The sequence below is a fragment of the Halichoerus grypus genome, chromosome X (assembly GCF_964656455.1).
Source record: "Halichoerus grypus chromosome X, mHalGry1.hap1.1, whole genome shotgun sequence".
NCBI classification, from domain to species: domain Eukaryota; kingdom Metazoa; phylum Chordata; class Mammalia; order Carnivora; family Phocidae; genus Halichoerus; species Halichoerus grypus.
Genome location: NC_135727.1, coordinates 132,148,956 through 132,170,764, shown reverse-complemented (window position 1 = coordinate 132,170,764; position 21,809 = coordinate 132,148,956). Strand labels below are relative to the sequence as shown.

At 63.4% G+C, this 21,809-nt stretch overlaps 1 protein-coding gene across 1 annotated transcript in view; it reads left to right on the top strand.

The window, feature by feature from the left end:
* Positions 1 to 21,809, top strand: part of LOC118538479 (cohesin subunit SA-2-like) — a 73,443-nt gene that overhangs the window by 35,657 nt on the left and 15,977 nt on the right. The window contains exons 10-21 of the mRNA XM_078064555.1: positions 1,254 to 1,377; positions 5,336 to 5,434; positions 7,653 to 7,732; positions 11,484 to 11,591; positions 12,922 to 13,033; positions 13,580 to 13,694; positions 17,298 to 17,401; positions 18,413 to 18,505; positions 18,633 to 18,722; positions 19,565 to 19,771; positions 20,818 to 20,894; positions 21,312 to 21,399. Of these exons, the coding sequence (XP_077920681.1) occupies positions 1,254 to 1,377; positions 5,336 to 5,434; positions 7,653 to 7,732; positions 11,484 to 11,591; positions 12,922 to 13,033; positions 13,580 to 13,694; positions 17,298 to 17,401; positions 18,413 to 18,505; positions 18,633 to 18,722; positions 19,565 to 19,771; positions 20,818 to 20,894; positions 21,312 to 21,399 (1,297 nt within the window). The remainder of the gene's footprint in view (positions 1 to 1,253; positions 1,378 to 5,335; positions 5,435 to 7,652; positions 7,733 to 11,483; positions 11,592 to 12,921; positions 13,034 to 13,579; positions 13,695 to 17,297; positions 17,402 to 18,412; positions 18,506 to 18,632; positions 18,723 to 19,564; positions 19,772 to 20,817; positions 20,895 to 21,311; positions 21,400 to 21,809) is intronic.

Genomic DNA, 21,809 nt, shown 5'->3' with positions numbered 1-21,809 from the left:
GCGTCTTCCCCGCGTGTCCCTGTGACTCGGGCCATGACCGGGTCTCAGTGTGCATCTTTCCCGCGTGTCCCCGTGACTCAGGCCGTGACCGAGCCTCAGTGTGCATCTTCCCTGTGTGTCCCCCATGACCCAGGCCGTGACCGAGCCTCAGTCTCTATCTTCCCCGCGTGTCCCTGTGACTCGGGCCGTGACCGGGTCTCAGTGTGCGTCTTCCCCGTGTGTCCCCCGTGACCCAGGCCGTGACCAAACCTTAGTCTGTATCTTCCCCGCGTGTCTTCGTGACTCAGGCCGTGACCGAACCTCAGTGTGCGTCTTCCCCGCGTGTCCCCGTGACTCGGGCCGTGACCGAGCCTCAGTGTGCGTCTTCCCTGCGTGTCCCCGTGACTCGGGCCGTGACCGAGCCTCAGTGTGCGTCTTCCCCGCGTGTCCCCGTGACTCGGGCCGTGACCGAGCCTCAGTGTGCGTCTTCCCCGCGTGTCCCCGTGACTCGGGCCGTGACCGAGCCTCAGTGTGCGTCTTCCCCGCGTGTCCCCGTGACTCGGGCCGTGACCGAGCCTCAGTGTGCGTTTCCCCGCGTGTCCCCGTGACTCGGGCCGTGACCGAGCCTCAGTGTGCGTCTTCCCCGCGTGTCCCCGTGACTCGGGCCGTGACCGAGCCTCAGTGTGCGTCTTCCCCACGTGTCCCCCGTGACCCAGGCCATGACTGAGCCTCAGTCTGTATCTTCCCCGCGTGTCTTTGTGACTCAGGCCGTGACCCAGCCTCAGTGTGCGTCTTCCCCCCGTGTCCCCGTGACTCGGGCCGTGACCGAGCCTCAGTGTGCGTCTTCCCCCCGTGTCCCCTTGACTCAGGCCGTGACCGAGCCTCAGTGTACGTCTTCCCCGCATGTCCCCTTGACTCAGGCCGTGACCCAGCCTCAGTGTGCGTCTTCCCCGCGTGTCCCCCGTGACCCAGGCCATGACTGAGCCTCAGTCTGTATCTTCCCCGCGTGTCTTTGTGACTCAGGCCGTGACCCAGCCTCAGTGTGCGTCTTCCCCGCGTGTCCCCGTGACTCGGGCCGTGACCGAGCCTCAGTGTGCGTCTTCCCCGCATGTCCCCTTGACTCAGGCCGTGACCGAGCCTCAGTGTGCGTCTTCCCCCCGTGTCCCTGTGTCTCAGGCTGTCTTAGCCTCACTCAGCATTGCGTTGACACGTGCACCCCGCTGTGCTGAAGATATTTCCTGGCTCTTGGGTGACAGTCTTGCTTCGTTTGTCAGTGACATCAGCTCGGACATCCGTGTGATCTGTATGGGGGAGCTCGGCTGCTGGATCAGGCTGTATCCGGACATGTTCCTGGACAACAACTACTTGAAGTACATCGGCTGGATGCTGTACGACAAGGTACGTGTGCCCTGCTGGTCTGCCGCCTCCACTGGGGGGCCCACAGGTGTGTTGTGTTGTGTGGCTCGTTCACGGAGCGAGCACATGTCTCCCGGACAGTTTTTCATGAGTCCAGCTTTGAGAAGGAGGTTTTCCACAAAGCAGCAGTTTTGTAGCTGTCCTCGCTGTGGGGTGACAGAGGGTTCAGGCTTTAGGGGCTCACCTGTCCCCTGGAGAAATGGGGACGTGGCCCTCCTTCGTGTCTGCCCCCCGGCACAGGGTTTGCATCCGGGTCCCTAGCTTAGATAATGGGGCAGGCATGGTGTGCTGCACTCAGGGGCAGGGTCGGCTGTCTGTAGTCCTAGGCTGCCCGCCCAGTCCACCCTGTCCGTCTGCTGCCCGCTCGCAAACTGGGAGACACACCCACAGTCCTGAGGCTGCCTGACACAGGGAATCCTAAGCACGCGCCTGCTCCGGGTCAGTAGCTCTGAATCCTGCACGTTCACATCCCCAGCAGCGCAGACGTGTGGGGGGGACACCCGCAGCTGCCGACGTTGGGCGGTGTTTCTCCCGTCACGGACGTAAATGAGCAAAAGTCAGTTCTTCTGAATAGATGCTGTCTGTGTTAGAACTAAACATGATGAAGCCCTAAGGATTGTCCGTGATGACCCTGCGGCTGTGTTTCATGTTTCTGGAGCTGATGGTCCTGTTTTGTCCTCCTCCTCCTCTGGCCTCCCGAGCTGGGGCTCTTGCCTTGTGGGGGGAAGCAGGTGTGTGGGCATGTGTGCGTGGGGGAAGCGGGCAGGTATGTGGGGGGTAGAAGCGGGCAGCTGTGTGGGGGGAAGCGGGCAGGTGTGCGGCGGGGTGAAGCGGGCCGGTGTGTGGGGGGTAGAAGCGGGCAGGTGTGTGGGGTGAAGCGGGCCGGTGTGCGGCGGGGTGAAGCGGGCCGGTGTGTGGGGGGAGGCGGGCAGGTGTGCGGCGGGGGGAGACGGGCAGGTGTGTGGGGGGAGGCGGGCCGGTGTGGGGAGGGATCTCTGCGGTGCACGCACTGCTCTGTGTGCTTGTTGCAGGTGAGGCCCCAAACGAGTTTCTGCGTCGTCTGTGGGTTTTCCCAGCTTGGTGGCTTATTCCGCGTTAGGTCGCACGGCACGTTTGCTTCGGCGTGCTGCCGGTGATCGGTGTGCCCGGCAGGGCAGCCGTCAGTCATGCGTGGTGACCGGTCTTGGGCCGTGAAGACGGGGCTTCTTTGCTGCAGGGCAGGGGAGGGGGACTGGAACGTTGAGCCGTTGCTTGGTGTGCTGTGTGGGCCCCGGGGCGGAACACCACCCGCAGGGGCTCGCGATCCGCACACGCTCACTGCTCTCACGGCTGGGCTCTGACGTCCCAGGCCAAGGTGCCGGCAGACGCGATGTGCAGAGGATTCTCTGTCCTGCTTCACGGAGGGCATCTCCTCGCCGGGTCCTCACACAGAGGAGGGGGCGAGGGGCTCCCCAGATCTCACCCTACCCCTGACCCTTATGACCCCATCACCTCCCAGAGGCTCCACCTCCACATACCATCCCCTTGGGGGGTTAGGACTTAACATATGGATTTTGGGGGTCACAGACTTTGGTCTGGAGCAGACTTTTCTGCTTTTTCTTTGTGGGGGGAGCGCAGCTGGCTTAGTGCACAAACGACAAGCATAGAGACTTTCCTGGGGCCTCGGCCAAGGGAGCCCATGTGTGGAGGGAGGAGGCCGGTCGGGGCACCAGTTGTGGCCAATGTGGGGCCTGCAGGGGTCCGATGAGGGCGGCTCTTCCAGCAATGTGGGGCGTGTGGTGGCTGCCGCGATGCTCCCTGCTGCCCGGGGAGCTGGGATGCAGAGGGCGGCTTCCCTCCTGTCCCGACCCTGCTGCGCTCTGCTCTGCCCGGGGCGTGGTGACAGACCTCCGGGAGGGCACTGTGATGCCCTCCAGAGCCCGGGAGTGGCTGTCGGAATGTCCCCTGCAGGGACTGAGCCCTGAGTGCAGAGGACGTCGGCTCTCCCTACGGGGAGCCGCCCGGTGCACCCCTGCAGGCCGGCCAGCACTGAGCAGCCTCACCCCACCTTGTGCCCCGTGTCTGGCCCTCGGCCTGTGTCCTGCTTTGGACTCTGCTTCTTTATTCCCTGAAACAATCCCTCAGGGACTCACTTGGTTTTCTGCAGAGAAGGAAGTGGGGCGTACAGAGGTCGCGTGCCTGCCCTCCACTTTGGATTTGGTGGTCCGGGTGCATGTTTCTTTTCTTTTTTTTTAGGATTTTACTTACTTCAGAGAGAGAGAGAACGTGTGCGCACACATGAGCGGGGGGCGGGGTGCAGGGGGCAGAGGGATAATCAGGCTGTGCAGGGAACCCAGCGAAGGGCTCAATCCCAGGACTCCGGGATCATGACCTGAGCCAAAGGCAGATGCTTCACTGACTGAGCCACCCAGGCGCCCCCCGGGTACATTTTTCTGAATCAGGCTGCCTCTGTGTTCTCACTCACACAAAGGACACTGATGCTGGACGAGATCTCTCAGAAGATAAAACGTTGGTAACTCCATGGGTACAAATGCATGTTTTCTGTGCTTAGAAGAAAAATCTTGCAGGGGCGCCTGGCTGGGTCACTCAGTGGAAGGTGGGACTGTTGATCTTGGGGTCCTGAGTTCGAGCACCGTGTTGGGCCTGGAGCCTTAGAAAAATAAAAAAAACTACAATACGGATGCCCAGGGCTGTTTTAGCTGTGGGCATTGAATTAGTCAGCTTGAGTGGCCATAAAAGATATCCCAGACGGGGCAGCTCAAACAACACACATTTATTCCTCCCAGTTCTGGAGGCTGGGAGTGAGATCCAATCGGGCCGAGGCTGGGAATGTGAGATCCAGGAGGAGCCGAGGCTGGGAGTCTGAGATCCAGGAAGGGCCGAGGCTGGGCGTCTGAGATCCAGGAGGGGCCGAGGCTAGGAGTGTGAGATCCAGATGGGGCTGGAGGCTGGGAGTCTGAGATCCAGGGGGGACTGGAGGCTGGGAGTGTGAGATCCAGGAGGGGCCGAGGCTGGAGTCTGAGATCCAGGCATTCCGAGGCTGAGAGTGTGAGATCCAGGTGGGGCTGGAGGCTGGGAGTCTGAGATCCAGGCATTCCGAGGCTGGGAGTGTGAGATCCAGGTGGGGCTGGAGGCTGGGAGTCTGAGATCCAGGGGGGACTGGAGGCTGGGAGTCGGAGATCCAGATGGGTCTGGAGGCTGGGAGTGTGAGATCCAGCAGGGGCCGAGGCTGGGAGTCTGAGATCCAGGTGGGGCTGGAGGCTGGGAGTGTGAGATCCAGCAGGGGCCGAGGCTGGGAGTCTGAGATCCAGGTGGGGCTGGAGGCTGGGAGTGTGAGATCCAGCAGGGGCCGAGGCTGGGAGTCTGAGATCCAGGTGGGGCTGGAGGCTGGGAGTGTGAGATCCAGGAAGGACCGAGGCTGGGAGTCTGAGATGTGTCTGGAGGCTGGGAGTGTGAGATCCAGGCGGGGCCGAGGGTGGGAGTCTGAGATCCAGGCGGGGCTGAGGCTGGTTCCTCCTGAGGCCTCTCTCCTTAGCATGTGGACCCCGTCTTCTCCCCGTGTCCTCACGTGGTTGTCTCTGTGGATATCTGTGCCGTCATCCCCTCTTCTTGTAAGGACACCAATCCTATGGGATCAGGCCCACCCTTGTGACCTCATTTTACAACTTAATCCCCTCTTTAAAGACCCCACCTCCCAATACGGCCCCATCCTGAGGTCCTGGGGGCAAGGGTTTCAACATGTGACTTTGGGACGCACAGTTCAGACCCCAGCAGGCGTATTTCAGGACTGTGCGGGGGTTGCAAAGCCCCACGTCCCACCTAGAACGTTTTAGGCTGAGGGCTGACCTGCGCTGTCACGGACAGAGGCATTTCTGACGAGAGTGTGTGGTGGGGAGGCTGCCCTTCTGTGATAACTGGACCCCGTTCCTCTGTCCCGAAGGACGCGAGTGTGCGGATGAAGTGCATCCTGGCACTGAAGGCACTCTACGAGAAAAGAGAGTCGGCTATGAAGTTGGGCCTTTTCTTCTATAAGTTCAAGGTGAGTGAGATTTTGCGTGTCGTTGCTGTGCCCCCCGTGGCCGGTGCCCGGTGTCCACGTACCCAAGCATCTCGGGGGATGTGTGGAAGTGGGGCCGTGTCCCGCAGCCGCCGGCTGGCCTAGAGTGCTGGCCATGTCTCAGCCCGGTGCTCGGGGCTGTTGTCCTGCAGAAGATGAACTGGAAGCTTCTCTGGGTGTCCGAGCCCAGGGCCCAGCTGCCCGCGCTTCACGGCCCGCCGGGTGACGTGGACCCCGGCAGCAGGGTGCTCTGTGTGCAGGGCTGAGCTTGGAGCGTGTGCACACCCCCAGTGGGCCAGTGGGGGTGCTGACCTCGAACTTGTGGTGCAGAAGCTGGCAGGGTCAGCACCGCTGACCTGATGGAGGAGCAGCTGAGGCTGTTGGTCTCCAGGGTCCCCTCGCAGAGGTTCGGAGCTGCTCCGGACTGTGGGTCGGTAGTAAGCTGCACGGGACTGTGCGGGGGTGGAGTCCATGGTGCATTGGTACCCAGTTTGTTCCTGAGTTCGGGGGCCACGCCTTCACCCAGGACGCTGTCGCGCGACCCCGCTGCCCATTCTGGAGGACTCCCAACCCTCGCTCAGTCGAGGACTCCAACCCGGGACCCGTGGCTGGAGGGGAGCAGGGGTCGGGCCACGGAGGTGCCCAGTGAATGTGGAGGGCCAGCCTGTGTGGCAGGGGCCACCCGGTGGGGGTCATCTCATCCTTGGGGGTGTGGGGGAGAACCCAGCGTTCCTTGACCGTGTCAGGGTCCCCAGCGGGATTGAGCAGGAAACCAGTGAGGCCGGACAGCCAGGAGCCACGCATGCCCATGTATTTATAGAAGTCTTCCCTGACCCGGGAGCATTCCCAGGACGCGGAGACCCCCAGAAGAGTGATTTCACGCCTGAGGAAGAGTGGGCACCAGGGAAAGACGGGAGCACAATCCTCTGCACTGTCTGGGAGCTGAGGATGCGCCTTTCCCTGGGGTGCAGGGAGGCCCCTGCCCATGAGGGTGAGGGGCTGTTGCAGGCGGCCCTCCCATACCTCCCGCCATTTCTCAGACCCTTGCACCCTGGAACACTGCACCGTGCAAGGGGCCGAGCTGGGGGCAGCACGCCCTGGGCCCTGTCAGGGCGCAGTTGTGTCCAGGGGGGCAGAAGCTCCCGGTCCTGGTTTTGTGAGCCCCGTGAGATGATGAGTGGCAGCGTTTGGGGATGGGGTCCCACATCCGGCAGCTCTGGGGACGGGGTCTCACGTCAGGCGGCTCTGGGGACGACCATGTGCCCTGCCCTGTGGTCCCAACTTCCACGTGGCGATTCCCACTGTCTCTGGCAAAAGTAAAGTCCACATGTAGAGAGGAGTGAGGGGAGGTTGAAAGCCCAGTGGCGGACACCCCAGTGTCCACAGGGGCATGGAGGGCCTCCTGGGGGTGGTGGTGAATCCCCACGGAGGGGGACGGTGTGGTGCCGACCCCATGTGCCAGCCAGCCGGGACCCATGGCCCGTTTCTGGGGAGAGAGGTTGTGCAGAGTCGTCCACCGTCCCTCGTAGGAAAGAAGCACTATGTAGGCTTGTCCTCTGGATGGGCACACGTGTGTGGAGCTCACACCCCCAGACCGGCAGGGACATGGACCGTGGTCTTCGGGCGACTGTGCTCGGCCGGCAGCGCTGGTGGAGGCGGCCGCAGAGTGCTTCCCTGCAGCCCCGAGGATCCCAGGCTTCTGTTTCCCGTTTCTGCACACTTCCCTCTCACGGTCCATCCGCACCAGCGGTGACAGCTGGGGACACTAGGAAAGGCTGGGGACGCTTGGGTGCTAGTGCCCGTGGGGGGGGGGCTGCCATCTGAGGGCACCAATGACGTAGCTGGATGCCCCATCCCTCGAGGGGATGACTCAGCCCCACATCCTCGGTACTGCTGCGGGGAGAGAACAAAGGCGGGGCTGTAAGTCCGGGGGGCGCAGGGCCCCGGCCGTGCGGTGGGGGCGGGAGAGGGCGCTGCTGGCGTCGTGCGCGTCGGCCTCCGGGGTGATTGGTGCCAGGCTGCCAGCGGCTGCTGACGTGGGGGTGCCTCGATGGCGCAGTCCGTCCTGTGTGGCGGCGGGGGGGCGCAGTGCCCTGGGGGGTGCCCTTCCCTGCTGGAGGTCCCCGCGCCCGTGCCGCATCTGGTGTCACGCAGACGGTGCTGGAACAAAGCCTGTTCGTTTTGTGATCTTTCTTCCTAGAAACGAATCCTGTCGATGACGCAGGACAGGCAGCCGGAAATCACGTCCGAGTGCATGCAGCTCTTGAGGCTCATATCCGAGTAAGTCGCCGCGCCCGTGCCGTGCGCTTCCCCGCTGGAGGTCCCCGTGCCCGTGCCGCGCGCCCGCCGGCTGGAGGTCCCCGTGCCCGTGCCGCGTGCCCGCCGGCTGGAGGTCACCATGCCCGTGCCGCGCGCTTCCCCGCTGGAGGTCCCCGTGCCCGTGCCGTGCACCCGCCGGTTGGAGGTCCCCGTGCCCATGCCGCACACTTCCCCGCTGGAGGTCCCTGTGCCCGTGCCGCGCTTCCCCACTGGAAGTCCCCGCGCCCATGCCACGCGCCCGCCAGCTGGAGGTCCCCGTGCCTGTGCTGCGCGCTCGCTGGCTGTAGGTACTAGTGCCCGTGGCGCGCTTCCCCGCTGGAGGTCCCTGCACCCATGCGGCGCGCCCGCCAGCTGGAGGTCCCCGTGTCTGTGCCGCGCTCACTGGCTGTAAGTACGCACATACGGCGTACTCGCCGGCTGGAGGTCCCCGTGCCGCGCGCTCACCGGCTGTAAGTATGCACGTGCGGCGTGCTCGCCGGCTGGTGGTCCCCGTGTCCGTGCCGCGCGCTCGCAGGTTGTAAGTACGCACGTGCGCGTGTTCGCCGGCCTGAGGCCCCCACGCCCGTGCTGCGGGCCCGCTGGGTATAAGTACTCACACCCGTGCGCGTGTCCACCGGCTGGGGCGGGAGGGCACGTGCAGCCACCACGCGTGCTGGAGGCGGACAGTGGGGGTGTGTGGTCATGCGGGCAAAGGTGCGTGTTTGGCTAAGTAAGGCACGCCAAGCGTCTGCTCTCGTGTTCGGGTATGCTTGCGCTCCTGCTGGGTTTCGGAACTCTGCCACCGACGTCCTTGCTCGCGATCCACCGCAGGGGCTCGTTGGGTCGCCTGAGAGGTCCTGGAGCTCAGGGGTTTGGGGGTTCTCTCTGGGGTCCTGGCCTCTCCGTCAGCTGCTGGCTCTGTGTCAGGGGCTCCGAGGGGCTAGTGTTAGGAGGTGGCCATGATCGGCTGGACCTGCAGAATGTTCTGGAAGCTCCTGGGTCCCAGTAGCACTTAGGCTGGGACGTAGGGCTCTTGTTCCCCTGGACGTGCCCTGACGAGCAGGATGCAGCCTCCTTGCTCAGTGAGTCAGGTGTCCTATGTCGATGTGAGGCGGCACTGGAACGGGACACGGGGACACGACCTCCTGCTCGGCCCCTGTGCGTAGACACCGGGGAGGGTGCTGTGGGGACGTCTTGTACCCCAGAGGCTGGGTACCTGCCCCTGGTGCCATCTCTCTGCCCCGTGGTGGGGACAGAGCGGGCCCAGGTGGGCGTTGGAGCCTCTCACGGCTCTGCATCCGGCGCAGCCCAGATGGACACTGTCGCACCTGGGGACCGGGCTCCAGGCTTCCTCCGTGCTGTGCTGTGGTCCCGTGAGTGGCCGGTGCTGCTGGCACCTGGCCCGATGCCCACAGCCAGGAGCAGTGGGTGGGTGATAAGTTGACATATTATAAAATGGAGCCGTCTGGACAGAGTGCACACAGGCACCGTGACCCGGGTTGGGGACCAGGTGCGGGAATGTGTGTCTCCTGGGGCCTTGGTGCCCACCTCTGTCGAGCACAGTGCAGGGTGCACTCGGGGCCGTGAGCCCCCTGACAGCAGCACAGAGAAGCTCTTACCTGTGTGGCTCCTGACACATGAGTCCAAGACACCTGGGCAGGGCCGTGGTGAGGTCCCCCTCTAGTCCTCCGGCTGCCACCCCCAGCGGACCCCGGGACGCACCTGGAGTTGGTGGCAGGAGGGAGCGTGCTCGCACGTGGAGCGAGAAGGTGCTGGAAGAACCAGATGGAGGATTTGGGCCCCGGCCGCACGGTTGCTGTGGATGTGGTGCCGCGGCCACAGGGTGTCTCACGCCCACGCGGAGTCTCCGCTGTGCGCAGACCACGTTCTGAGGCGGCTTCGCTCTGTCGCACATGCCTGGGCTCTGAGCGGCCTGTCTGAGATCTGTGCCCTGCCCATGCCGTGTCCTTCAGGGGCGCTGTCGGCCTGGCTGTGGGGGCCCCTCCAGCCTGGGGTCGTGGCCTCTGCCTCCTGCCCTGTGCAGGCTGGCTGGCCCAGGTAGGGGCATGTGCTGCTCACTGGTGTTCCCGTGGCGGCTGTGTCCGTCGGGGCCCTCCGGAGAGACGGACCCACCGGGAGGCGTGTGGACACGCGCCTCTAGAAGCAGGCTCGTTGTGGACGTTGGCTCAGGGTGACAGAGGTGGGGACATCCCAGGACGTGTGTCTGCCAGCTGGCTGCAGCCCACGGTGAGGCTCATGGGCGGCCGAGCGGATGGGCCTGGACCGTGGCAGGTGGCCGTGGGTCACGCGGAGCGGGCTCCTTGACTTAAGCTGTCCAGCGCGTGAGTGGCTCCCTCCCATCGCTGAGGGTCTGAGATGGGCCGGAGGTCGGCAGCTGCCCACGTTTGTAAGGAAGCGACAACAGTTGAAGCCTTGTGTCACCCTGACTGCTCACAGTGGGGGCGGGGCGCAGCTTACCCGTGATTCCGGAGAGTCTGTGAGGAGTTCCCTGCGTAGACTCACATGCGGGCACAGCACATCGTCCTGCCCGGTGTGGTGGGTCCTGTCTAATCTGTTGAAGGCCCGTATGACACAAGGGGGAGGAAATGTGTGTTCGCCGGGCCTGACTCCCAGCGGGGACACCCGTCCTCTTGGCTGTCCTGCTCCCATGCCTTGCGGCTACATCTCTGCCAGCACCCCGTGGGCCTTGTGCAGCGAAGCGCCAGGTCCTGGGGCCACACCTTGGCCTGAGTCCCCAGGTGGGCGCAGAACCGTGTGGCTTTGGGGCTTGAGGCCTGGACAGGGCTGACGTGGACCCGCCAGATATGCTCCTTGCCGTGTGCAGCGCCGAGCGTGGATGCAGGTGTCCCACTCACTTGTCTGGGGCCTCCCCACGTCCTTGGGGGGTCTCCCACCTTCATTCGAACCCCAGGCAGGGTGGCACGTAGGCCACCTGCCCTGGTTTCTGCTGGTTTTGGGGATGCCCACGTGGCCACGTTGGCAGATTGCTCCACTGTGATGTGGATGCTCTGTCACACGTGGACACAGTGGATGCATTTGGACAAAGGGTCACGCTGGTGATGTCCCCCCACATGCTGTCAGTGGTGTCCCTCACCCAAATCCCCCTACCGCTCCCACCATGGGTACCCGTGGACATCTGCTGCCCCTCCTTGTGTGCCGCTGCGTGGCCACCTGATTGGAGTCAGGAGCGCCGCTCCTGGGGGTGGAGGGTTGGGCAGGGTTGGGCTGACAGGTGCCCCAGGTGCACACGCGGGAGAGGACAGAGTGCTTTTCCCCTAATTTGGGGCTCACGGGTGGCTAGAGGGGAAGGAACCAACTCTAACCCTGGAGGCCCTGTGGAGGGCAGGCCTTCCCGGGATCCTGCTCACCTGGCCTCAGCTCACGTGGCATCTTCTCATGTGGGCTCAGCTCAAATCCTGGGACGTGTGCTGCCCTGGGTGAGCTCAGACTGGTCGGAATTTGAGGGGGCCACATCTAGGGGAATCCGAGGTTGGGGCCATCGGCCCAACAAAGAATCTCAGTTTACTCTTGGGGACGGGCGTGTGTGGCAAAGCCCCGTGCACACAGCTCCGTGTGGCAAAGCCCCGTGTGCACAGCTCTGTGTGGCAAAGTCCCGTGTGCACAGCTCCGTGTGGCAAAGCCCCGTGTTCACAGCTCTGTGTGGAAAAGCCCCGTGTGCAGGGGCCCTGGGCTCACGAGTATCTCCCCCCAGGCACTACGTGGGCGTGTTCTCCGCCATGGAATACGTCTTCCTGTTCCAGTTTGTGTACGCGGCCTACAGGCCCATGGCGACAGCCGCGGGCGAGCTCATCTGTAAGAGGTAAGGCGGGTGCCTGGCCACCCTGGGGCCCCTGATGGGGTCTCCAGGGCTGTGATGTCACTGTGATGTTGGAAGTGGGGTCCCATGTCCCGTGTCCCACATCCCACCAGCTGCAGATGTGCACATGGAGGGTGGGGGGCAGGAGGAGGCCCCAGGACCCCCAAGAACAGCAGGGCCCATGACCAGGGGGTTGTATAGGACGGCAGGTGTTGGGCCCTGAGGGACAGAATAGGATGGACACGAGTACCACTTGGAAGCACATGCTGACCCAGAGTCTGGTAAGCGTGTGACTGGGAGCAGACTGACTTGATCTGTGTTATAGGCATGTCCACATGTGGATTGATTTGAGGAGGTGGTGGTGGCCCCCTGCCCCTGAGATCCCCTAAGGCCCTCTGAGGTCCTCTGAAGCCCCCTGAGATCCTCTGAGTCCCCTGAGGCCCCATGCCCCTGAAGTCCCCTGAGGTCCCCTGAGATCCTCTGAGTCCCCTGAAGCCCCATGACCCTGAGGTCCTCTGGGGGTCTCCTGAAGCCCCATGACCCTGAGGTCCCCTGAAGCCCCCTGAGATCCTCTGAGTTCCCTGAGGTCCCCTGAGGCCCCATGAAGCCCCCTGCTCCTGAGGTCCCCTAAGGCCCTCTCAGGTCCTCTGAAGCCCCCTGAGATCCTCTGAGTCCCCTGAAGCCTCCTGCCCCTGAAGCCCCCTGCCCCTGAGGTCCCTTGAGGCCCCCTGAGGGTCTCCTGAGGGCCCTGAAGGTCCCCTAAGGCCCTCTCAGGTCCTCTGAAGCCTGCTGAGATCCTCTGAGTCCCCTGAAGCCCCCTGCCCCTGAGGTCCCCTGAAGCCCCCTGAGATCCTCTGAGTCCCCTGAAGCCTCATGCCCCTGAAGCCCCTGCCCCTGAGGCCCCCTGAGGGTCCCCTGAGGGCCCCTGAGGCCCCTTGAAGCCCCTGCTCCTGAGGGCCCCTCCTGGGCCATCTGGCTGTCTTGCCCTCACTAACGGGTCTGCGTTCAGGTAAAGTTCCCCATTCTCGGCTTCTCTGGGGCTTTGAGGTGCAGCGACTGGGGACAGTCTGGTGGTTGGTTCCCTCCCCAGTGCTGGCCTGGGCTGACAGCTCGGACAGACAGAAGTCAGTTCTAGAACTTTCCTCCGTGGTCTGTGTCCCACCCCCATGGCTTCCTGGTATTCCCGCTCCCCAGGTCTCTGTGTGGTGAGTGTGTGCAGACATGCATGCTGGAGTGCGGGTCGGCCTGGCCCCACAGGACCTGGGAGCCCAGCCAGGTGCACAGGGTTCCCCCTCCAGGCCGACGTCGGGGTCACTTTCTCTGATCTCCCTAGGCTCCTGGCCCCTCCACCCCACGAAGGTTTCTTTGGTCAAGAGCCCCCTGATGAGTTTGATAGAAATCTCCAGAACATGAAGACGCTTATCGACTTCTACCTGCAGGGCGAGGTGAGGGCGTGGCCGTGTGGGGTCCGGGGACAGGATGTCCAAGCCACGTGAGGGACCTGGACTTGTGTCCCATGCCCTGCACCCCATGTTCCATGCCATGTCCTGTGTCCCATGCCCGCATCCCGTGTTGGGCTGGAAAGGGGCTTGGTTCCTGTGTGAACAACACTTGCTATGGGCACGTGGGAGTCACATCTCTGGGTTGGTGTTCTCGTGTCTTTATGTGTCCACACATGGGAGGGTTGGGAAGGGGGCCCTTCCTGCCTGTGTCATTACCTGATCTCCCCACCCCGTGTCGTCATCCCGTGTCCTCCCCGCCCCGTGTCATCGCCGTGTTCTCTCTGCCCCGTGTCATCGCTGTGTCCTCCCCACCCCGTGCCGTCATCCTGTGTCCTCCCCGCCCCGTGTCATGGCCGTGTCCTCCCCGCCCCGTGTCGTCGTCCCGTGCCCTCCCCGCCCCGTGTCGTTGTCCCGTGTCCTCCCCGTCCCGTGTCATCACGTGTCCTCCTTTCTCATTCTTACCTCACATGTCTGGCACGTCCCTATCAGTTCCACAGACATGTCCCGTACCTGGTGGACGGCCTGTGGGAGGCAGCGCCCGCCCTGGTCCGGAACTGGGAGTGCATGACGGCCCTGCTGCTGGAGCCACGTGGCGGGCGCCAAGGTGAGCGTGGCCAGAAGCCTGCTCTGAGTCGTGGACCAGGGCCGTGATCCTGCTGGCCTCCCTGCCGTGCCTGCCAGGCCCACCATCCCCCACCCCGTGTCCCACTGTTCCCCCCGCCGTGTCCTGCCATTCCCCCCATCTTCCCATCCCCCGATGTCCTGCCATCCTCCCCATGTCCCGCTGTCCTCCGTGTCTTGCCATCTCCCTGTATTCTGCTGTCCCCTTGTGTCCTACCATCCCCATTTCCCCCCATGTCCTGCCACACCCGTGTCCCACTGTCCCCGTGTCTTGCTGTCTCCATGTCCCACTGTCCCCATGTCCTGCTCTCCCCTTCTACCATGTCCCACTTTCCCCATGTCCCACTGTCCCCGTGTCTTGCTGTCCCCATGTCCCACTGTCCCCATGTCCTGTCTCCATCTGCCATGTCCCACTGTCCCCATGTCCCAGTCCCCATCTGCCATGTCCCACTGTCCCCATGTCCCGCTGTCCCTGTGTCTTGCTGTCCCCATGTCCCACTGTCCCCATGTCCCCCTGTCCTCATCCATGTCCCACTGTCCCTGTGTCCCACTGTCCCCGTGCCCTGCTGTCCCCATCCATGTCCCACTGTCCCCATGTCCCACTGTCCCCATCCCCCGTGTCCCACTGTCCCCGTGTCTTGCTGTCGCTGTGTCCCACTGTCCCCGTGTCCCACTGTCACCGTGTCTTGCTGTCCCATGTCCCACTGTCCCCATGCCCCATGTCCCACTGTCCCCATGTCCCACTGTCCCCATCCCCCATGTCCCACTGTCCCTGTGTCTCACTGTCCCCGTGTCTTGCTGTCCCATGTCCCACTGTCCCCATGCCCCATGTCCCACTGTCCCCATGTCCCACTGTCCCCATCCCCCGTGTCCCACTGTCCCCATATCCCGCTGTCCCCGTGTCTTGCTGTCCCACTGTCCCCGTGTCCCCGTCCCCATCCATGTCCCACTGTCCCTGTGTCCTCCTGTCCCCGTGCCCTGCTGTCCCCATCTGCCACATCCCACTGTCCCCATGTCCCACTGTCCCCATCCCCCGTGTCCCACTGTCCCCGTGTCTTGTCCATGTCCCACTGTCCCCGTGTCCCACTGTTCGTGTGTCTTGCTGTCCCATGTCCCACTGTCCCCATGTCCCGCTGTCCCCATCCCCCGTGTCCCACTGTCCCCGTCTTGTCCCCATGTCCCACTCTCCCCGTGTCCTGTTGTCCCCATGTCTTGCTGTTCCCGTCCCACAGTCCCCATGTCCCACTGTCCCCATGTTCCACTGTCCCCATCCATCATGTCCCACTGTCCCCATGTCCCACTGTCCCCGTGTCCCACTGTCCCCATGTCCCACTGTCCATGTCCCACTGTCCCAGTGCTCTGCTGTCCCCATCCGCCATGTCCCACTGTCCCCTGTCCCACTGTCCCCATGTCCCACCGTCCCCGTGTCTTGCTGTCCCCATGTCCCACTGTCCCCATGTCCCACTGTCCCCATCCATGTCCCACTGTTCCCGTGCTCTGCTGTCCCCATCCGCCATGTCCCACTGTCCCCATGTCCCACTGTCCCCATGTCCCACTGTCCCAGTGTCTTGCTGTCCCCATGTCCCACTGTCCCTGTGTCCTGTCCCCGTGTCCCACTGTCCCCATGCCCCGTGTCCCACTGTCCCTATGTCCCACTGTCCCATCCGCCATGTCCCACTGTCCCCGTGTCTTGCTGTCCCCATGTCCTACTCTCCCCGTGTCCTGCTGTCCCATGTCCCACTGTCTCTGTCCTGTTGTCCCCGTCCTCCGTGTCCCACCATCCCCATGTCCCGCGATCCCCCTCGTGTCCGACTGTCCTTGTCCTGTTTCCTGCTGTCCCCCACCTTGTGTCCCACTGTCCCTGTCCTGTGTCCCACCATCCCCCGTCTTCCCCTGGCCCGTCATCCCTGCTGTCCCCCGCCGTCCTGCCAGGTGTCTGCCCATGTTATCTGTGACACCGGTTGGCAGTATGTGGTGCAAGGAGGTCCGTCAATGCCTCCTGTGTTGTGTTTGCTCCTTGAGGGGTTGGTTGGGGGGAGGAGCACATGCCTTGCTTTCCTGGGGTGAGAGGTTCTCAGGTCTTGAGGGTGCGGTTCATAGGTCTCTAGTCGGGGGTCCACAGGACGAGGGCCACGGGCTGTTTTCCTGTAAGAGGATCAGCCTGGGAGCCGCTGAAGCACAAAGCCTGGGTCCCACAGTTGGGGTGCAGTGTGGGCACAGCACCTGGTGAACGAGCCCCCAGCAGCTGGGACCCCCTTCCCCCAACCCTCTGAGACCCTGCCCCCCCCAGACACCACTCCCAGGGAGACGGCTCCTCCTCGGACACTGTCCCCCAAGCTGCACCTGAGGCCCTGCTCCTCTAAGACCCCCTCTCCCCTCTCCCCTGCTGCAGACACAGGTGTCCTTTGGTAATAGCCGGGAGTCCCAGTGCCATGTCTCAGACAACCAGGCCCGTCTCATTCCTGGCAGGACCAGCAGCCTCAACCATGCTCCCTGGGGTCACTGGAGGGGACTGTTTCTTTATCGTGAGGATGCTTCCTTTACTCTGACCCCGCTGTGTGGTCTCTGTTTTTCTTGACTCTGTGTATGAACCTTGGCTGTACTTGGGCTCATAGGGGGAACCAACTCTAGGATATGGGACACTGGACAGGAGGACCCACGTGTGAGGTTTTCAAAGTGGCTGTGACAAATTACCTCAAACCTGGTGGTTTAAAACAAGAATCCATCCTCCCCCAGCTCTGGAGATAGAGTCTGAGATCCAGGCGGGGCAGGACCTCTAAGATCCAGGCGGGGTAGGGTCGCTGAGATCCAGGTGGGGCAAGACTACTGAGATCCAGGCGGGGCAGGGCCGTGCTCCCTCCCGAGGCTCCACGGGAGGGTCCTTCCTGCCTCTTCCAGCTTCTGAGGCTCCAGGTGTCCCTGGGCTCATGGCCGCGTCCATCCCGTCTCTTCCTCCGTCCTCATGTGGATTCTCCTCTGTGTGTGTGTCTCCTCTTCTGTCCCTTACAAGGACACCTGCCATTGGATTTAAGGTCACCCTGATCCAGGTTGAGCTCATCTCAGATCTTTCAGTTCATCCCTTCGGCAAAGATCTGATTTTCCCACAAGTTCACATTCTGAGATTCTGGCTAGGTGTGAATTTGAGGAGTGAAAGTCACCGCAGAACAGCCGGTGGACAGACTGTCCCCTCACCTGGATGAGTTTAGACCCGTGTCCCTGGATATGGGGCCAGTGCCAGGGGAGCCCGTGTGCGGTTGTAGGTATTGTCAGGTGTTGTCATGAGAACACGTGTGTCTGTCCCGGCCCAGGGATGTGTGCAGCAAGCCCACGTTGTGGTGAACGGGCGACAGTGGTTCGCTTTGTGTGCAGTTTGAGCAAAGGGCTGGGCGTGGTTGCCATCGTTTGCTCGTCGCCGAGTCCGTGAGCTGCGCTGGGGCGTTGTTGTGCCCAGGAGCCCAGCCACGCTCCCCACGTGCCCTGAGCCCACGCTGGGCCACCGAGGCCTCTCAGAGCAGCGCAGCACTGCAGAGCGTTCTGTGTCCGGTGAGGGTCCGAGTGGGCTGACCTGGCCCCTGTCTCCCCGCAGCACTGACGAACCAGCAGGAAAGAGTGCTCATTGAGATGCTCGTGGCCGCCGTGCGACAGGCTGCAGAGGGCCGCCCACCTGCCGGCCGCCGACTGGGCAAGAAAGTCAGTGCCCCCCCCGTCCCTGTGTGGATGCGCTTCGCCCCCTGTGCTGACCGCTCCGCTGTGGCTCTCGTGCTGGGGCTCTGTGGGTGCCCGCTCCCGCCTCAGCCGCGCAGTGCCCCCGCACGCCTGGCCCTGGGCTCCGCTTGCTGCCGCTTCCGCCTTGTGCTTGCCGCCCTGGCTGCTCACTTGGCCGCGGGCCCCGCGGGCGGGGCTCTTGGCCACACAGGTAGGTCTTGCTGGCCATGCCTCGCAGCTGCCGCCCGCCCCTCCTGCCGGCCGCCAAGCCCTCTGCCACCTGGTTCCTGTGTCTGCCGTCGGCCTCCCCGGGGAGGGCACTCCACAGTCCTCCCTGTGCGAGGACGTGTGGTTGGTCAGCCAGCCTTTGAATTGCCTCTGCGGGAGCCTCCAGCGCTGCTGGGACAAAAGATCATATCCCGGGGTCCTAAAACCACAGGAATTTTGCATTCTGCCCCAGCTCTGGAGACCAGAAGTCAGATCCAGGCAGGGCGGGGCCGCTGAGATCCAGGTGGGGCAAGACTACTGAGATCCAGGCGGGGCCGCTGAGATCCAGGCGGGGCAGGGCCGTGCTCCCTCCCGAGGCTCCACGGGAGGGTCCTTCCTGCCTCTTCCAGCTTCTGGGGCTACTGGGCATCCCTGGGCTTGTGGTCGAGTCCCTCCCGTCTCTGCCTCTGTCCTCACGTGGCTGTCATTTTCCCCTCTGTGCACATGTCTGGGTCTGGGCCCTCATCTCAGTTTTGTGACACCAGTCCTACTGGATTAGGGCCCACCGTAAGGTGTGAACTTGGGGGAGACAGCTCAGTTCTTCATGGCGCCCCTGCATGGAAGCACTTTGTTGGAAACGAAACAGCAGAGTAGCCATTGGCGCTTTGTCCTTGATCTGGGGGCAGCTCTGGCTGGGTGTGACCCGGTGCTGTGGGAGGAGGTCCCAGGGCCACCGTGGGACCCTCGTGGCTCCGTCATGGGCTCAAGCCACGCATGCTCTGCCTGCAGGCGGCCAGGGAGGTGGACGGGACCCGCCGCTGGCGTGAGCATGCCAACATGAGCCGACACTTTGTCAAGGTGCTGCCCCGGCTGCTCTCCAAGGTGCCAAGTGGGGAAGGGCCTCAGGCCGAGAGCCCAGGGAGGCTGGGGGAGCTCCAGGGCAGGCCAGGAGGCGGCAGAAGCGAGGGGAGGCTGGCGAGGCTCCGCTTCACGCCTCCTCTCTGGGCAGTTTGCAGCAGACAAAGAGAAGGTGACCCCCCTCCTGCAGATCCCACAGTATTGCAACCTGGACGTGTACGACATGGACGGCCTGGGCTCGGTACGTCCTAGGATTCTGTTCCTCCTCCCTGAGCTCCACGCCTGGGGGCCACACCCCTCCTTCTCAGGGTCCACACCCCCCTCGTCTGGGTCCAGGGATGGGGCCACGTCTCTTCTCCCTGGAGTTCCACGCGGGGCAGGGGGCACAATCCTCCTCAGGGTCCATGCCCCCTTCACTGGGGCCCACGCCCCCCTGCACTGGGGTCGCGTCCCTCTCTCCTCTGGGTCTACATCCCCCACTTCTGTGGGTCCACACCCCCCACCCCGTCTGGGTCCCGGGATGGGGGCCACGTCCCTTCTCCCTGGAGTTTCAGGTGGGGGGCTGCTTTCCTCCTCCCTGTCCACACTGCTGGGGTCAGCCATCACGCACTCTTCTGGCAGAGTCAAGACCCCTATGCTTGCAACTCCTGTGACCTTTTTCTCTTGGCCCCATGCCCCCCTCCCTGCGCTCCAGCTGGCCCTTTCCTTCTAGCCCCTGACCTTCTGCCAAACCTCGTGACCTTCCACTCCATCCCTGACCTTTCCCCTGAACCCTATGATCCCCTGGCCTCCCCCCGCCCAACCCCTGATCTTCTCCCTGACCCTTTATCTCCCCTCAACCCTATGACCCCTGACGGTTCCCCATATGACCTCGGACCTTTTCTCCTTGACCTCCTGACCTTTTTTCTTAGCCCATGAACTCCTGGCCTTCCCCCTCAAGCCCCGACCTCCTCGCTGATCTCCTGACCTTTCCACTGGCAGTTTCCTCCTCGACCTCATGCCTCCCTGACCTTCTCTCTCCACCCCGTGCTGTAATCCCCTGACCAGTCCTTTGGCCCCCCCCCCACCCCCCGCCTTGCGCAGTACCTGGACGCAGCCCTGCTAGAGCTGGACTGCCTGGTGCAGCGGCACTCGGACGTGGCGGTGCTGGAGGCCTGTGCCCGCGCCTACGGCACCTACTGTGACGAAGGGGGCTCTGCCCACTGCCAGGCTGCCCCCGCCTGCAGCCGGCTGGTGGACATGCTGGTGGACGTGCTGACCCCACTGCTGGACGTGTTCATCCAACGTGAGGTGCTGGCTGTGGGGGTGTGGGGGAGTGGGGTCTGTGGTGTGGGTGTAGGTGTGGGTATGGAGTGTGTCGTGCAGGGTGTGGGGAGAGCCACGGCGGTAGGGAGGACATGCCGATCGAGGATGCTTGGGCTCAATCCTTTCTGTTTTGTTGACGTTTTGTAAAGCTGCGCACCTGTCAGGGGTCAGCTCCGTGAACTCGCCAGCGTGTACCTGGGGGACTGGCTCTTGGTCTCTGGGGACACAGGGTGGGTCCCCCGTTTGAGCCCCGACTGTTCTTGCTGCATCTGTGACGGGCGTGGGAACGTGTGGGGGCTGGCAACAAAGTATTCCATTATTCTCCGCGGGAGCCCCGGGAGCCCCCAGAAAACACGGCCTGACGGAGGTGCTGGCCTGTCTGCACTTGGCGGGCAGATGGCTTCTGTAAAGAGCCACATCATAAACGTTTTTGGCTGAGTGGGTCATCCTGTTCCCGGGTGGTAGTACGAGAGCACCAGACACAACACGTCACTGGGCCATGTTCCAATAAAACTTTATCGACACAGGCTGAGGGCCAGGTTTCTGGCCCTGATTCAGGCACTTTCCTTGTGAGGTCCCACTTATTTCCACAAGCAGGACTCCCGGTTGCTCTTGCATCCCCCAGCCCAGGGCCTGCCATGAATGCGGGGTGCTCGAGGTTAGCAACACACTTCTCCACGTGTTCTCTCAGCTGTAAAGTGAGAAACGTATTCCCTGTAGTGGGTTCTTGACAGGGATGTGAGGGAATGCACAGAGATGGTAGATCTCAGACCCTGACTGTCCTCCTCGTCAGCAGCCTACGCGTCTTTGGGGGTGTCCTCTGGTCCCCCTCATTTTCTGCAGAGCTGGAGACAATGGCCTGGGGCACTGTTGCCCTTTTTGAGATTTTAAAGAACTGCCTTCCGGAAAGTGGGGGACAGAGCAGGCAGGAGCGCAGGCCTGGCTCGAAGCCGGTCCGGCATCCCGGGGAAGCCCCCCCCGGTAAGTGCCTGTCCCATCACCACCCCCTCTGCTCTCTCCCCATTGTGTAGAAACAGGGCCTGTTCCTCGGACACGGTGAGATGGGGCGGATCTGCTCCACGCTGCGGAGACTGGCTGCCTTCTACAGGTGAGTAGGGCGACGTGGCCGGTTCCCTCGGGGGGACACACATGACCCCCAAGACATGTGCCTGCTGCCTTACTCTGACGAATGTCCCCGTGTCCCAGGTGAGGTGGGGAGCGCTCGGACCTTTGGGGGCTGTCCTGTGGGTGTGCCCGGTGGCTCTGGGGCACCTGGGAGCCCATCCTGCCCATCTGGGGCCCTGAGCCGTGTCCCCAGGAGCAGGGACTGCCTCAGCAAGCAGGTGCTGGACGTCGTACCGGAGGGAGCCCAGCTCAGCCATCTGGGGTGGGTGGCCCCTCAGCCTGCCAGGAAGTGATCCCTCCGCTCCAGGGCCTACTGACCAGTGTTCACGGCTCACCTGGGGGATGTTGGAGCTCCTGATGGGGTTGGGCCCTAAAACCCCTTGTGTGTGTTTCTGGCCAGTGCACACGACCTGAGCAGCTGGAACCTGTACGAGAAGATGGATAGCCTGCTGACTTTCCGCAGGCACCAGGGCAGCCTGCCCACTGAGGTGAGGGCGGAGGGTGTGAGGGGTGGGTCCTTGTTGGGGGGAGGGGGGACGGGTTCTGAGAGGAGAGAAGCATCCTGAGGGGAGGGAAGCATGGGGGAGGGTCCTGAGGGGAGGGAAGTGTCCTGAGGGGAGGGAAGCATGGGGGGGAGGGTCCTGAGGGGAGGGAAGCATGGGGGGGAGGGAAGCATGGGGGGGGGTCCTGAGGGGAGGGAAGCATGGGGGGGAGGGTCCTGAGGGGAGGGAAGTGTCCTGAGGAGAGGGAAGCATGGGGGGGGGGTCCTGAGGGGAGGGAAGTGTCCTGAGGGGAGGGAAGCATGGGGGGTGGTCCTGAGGGGAGGGAAGGGTCCTGAGAAGAGGGAAGCATGGGGGGGGAGGGTCCTGAGGGGAGGGAAGCATGGGGGGGAGGGAAG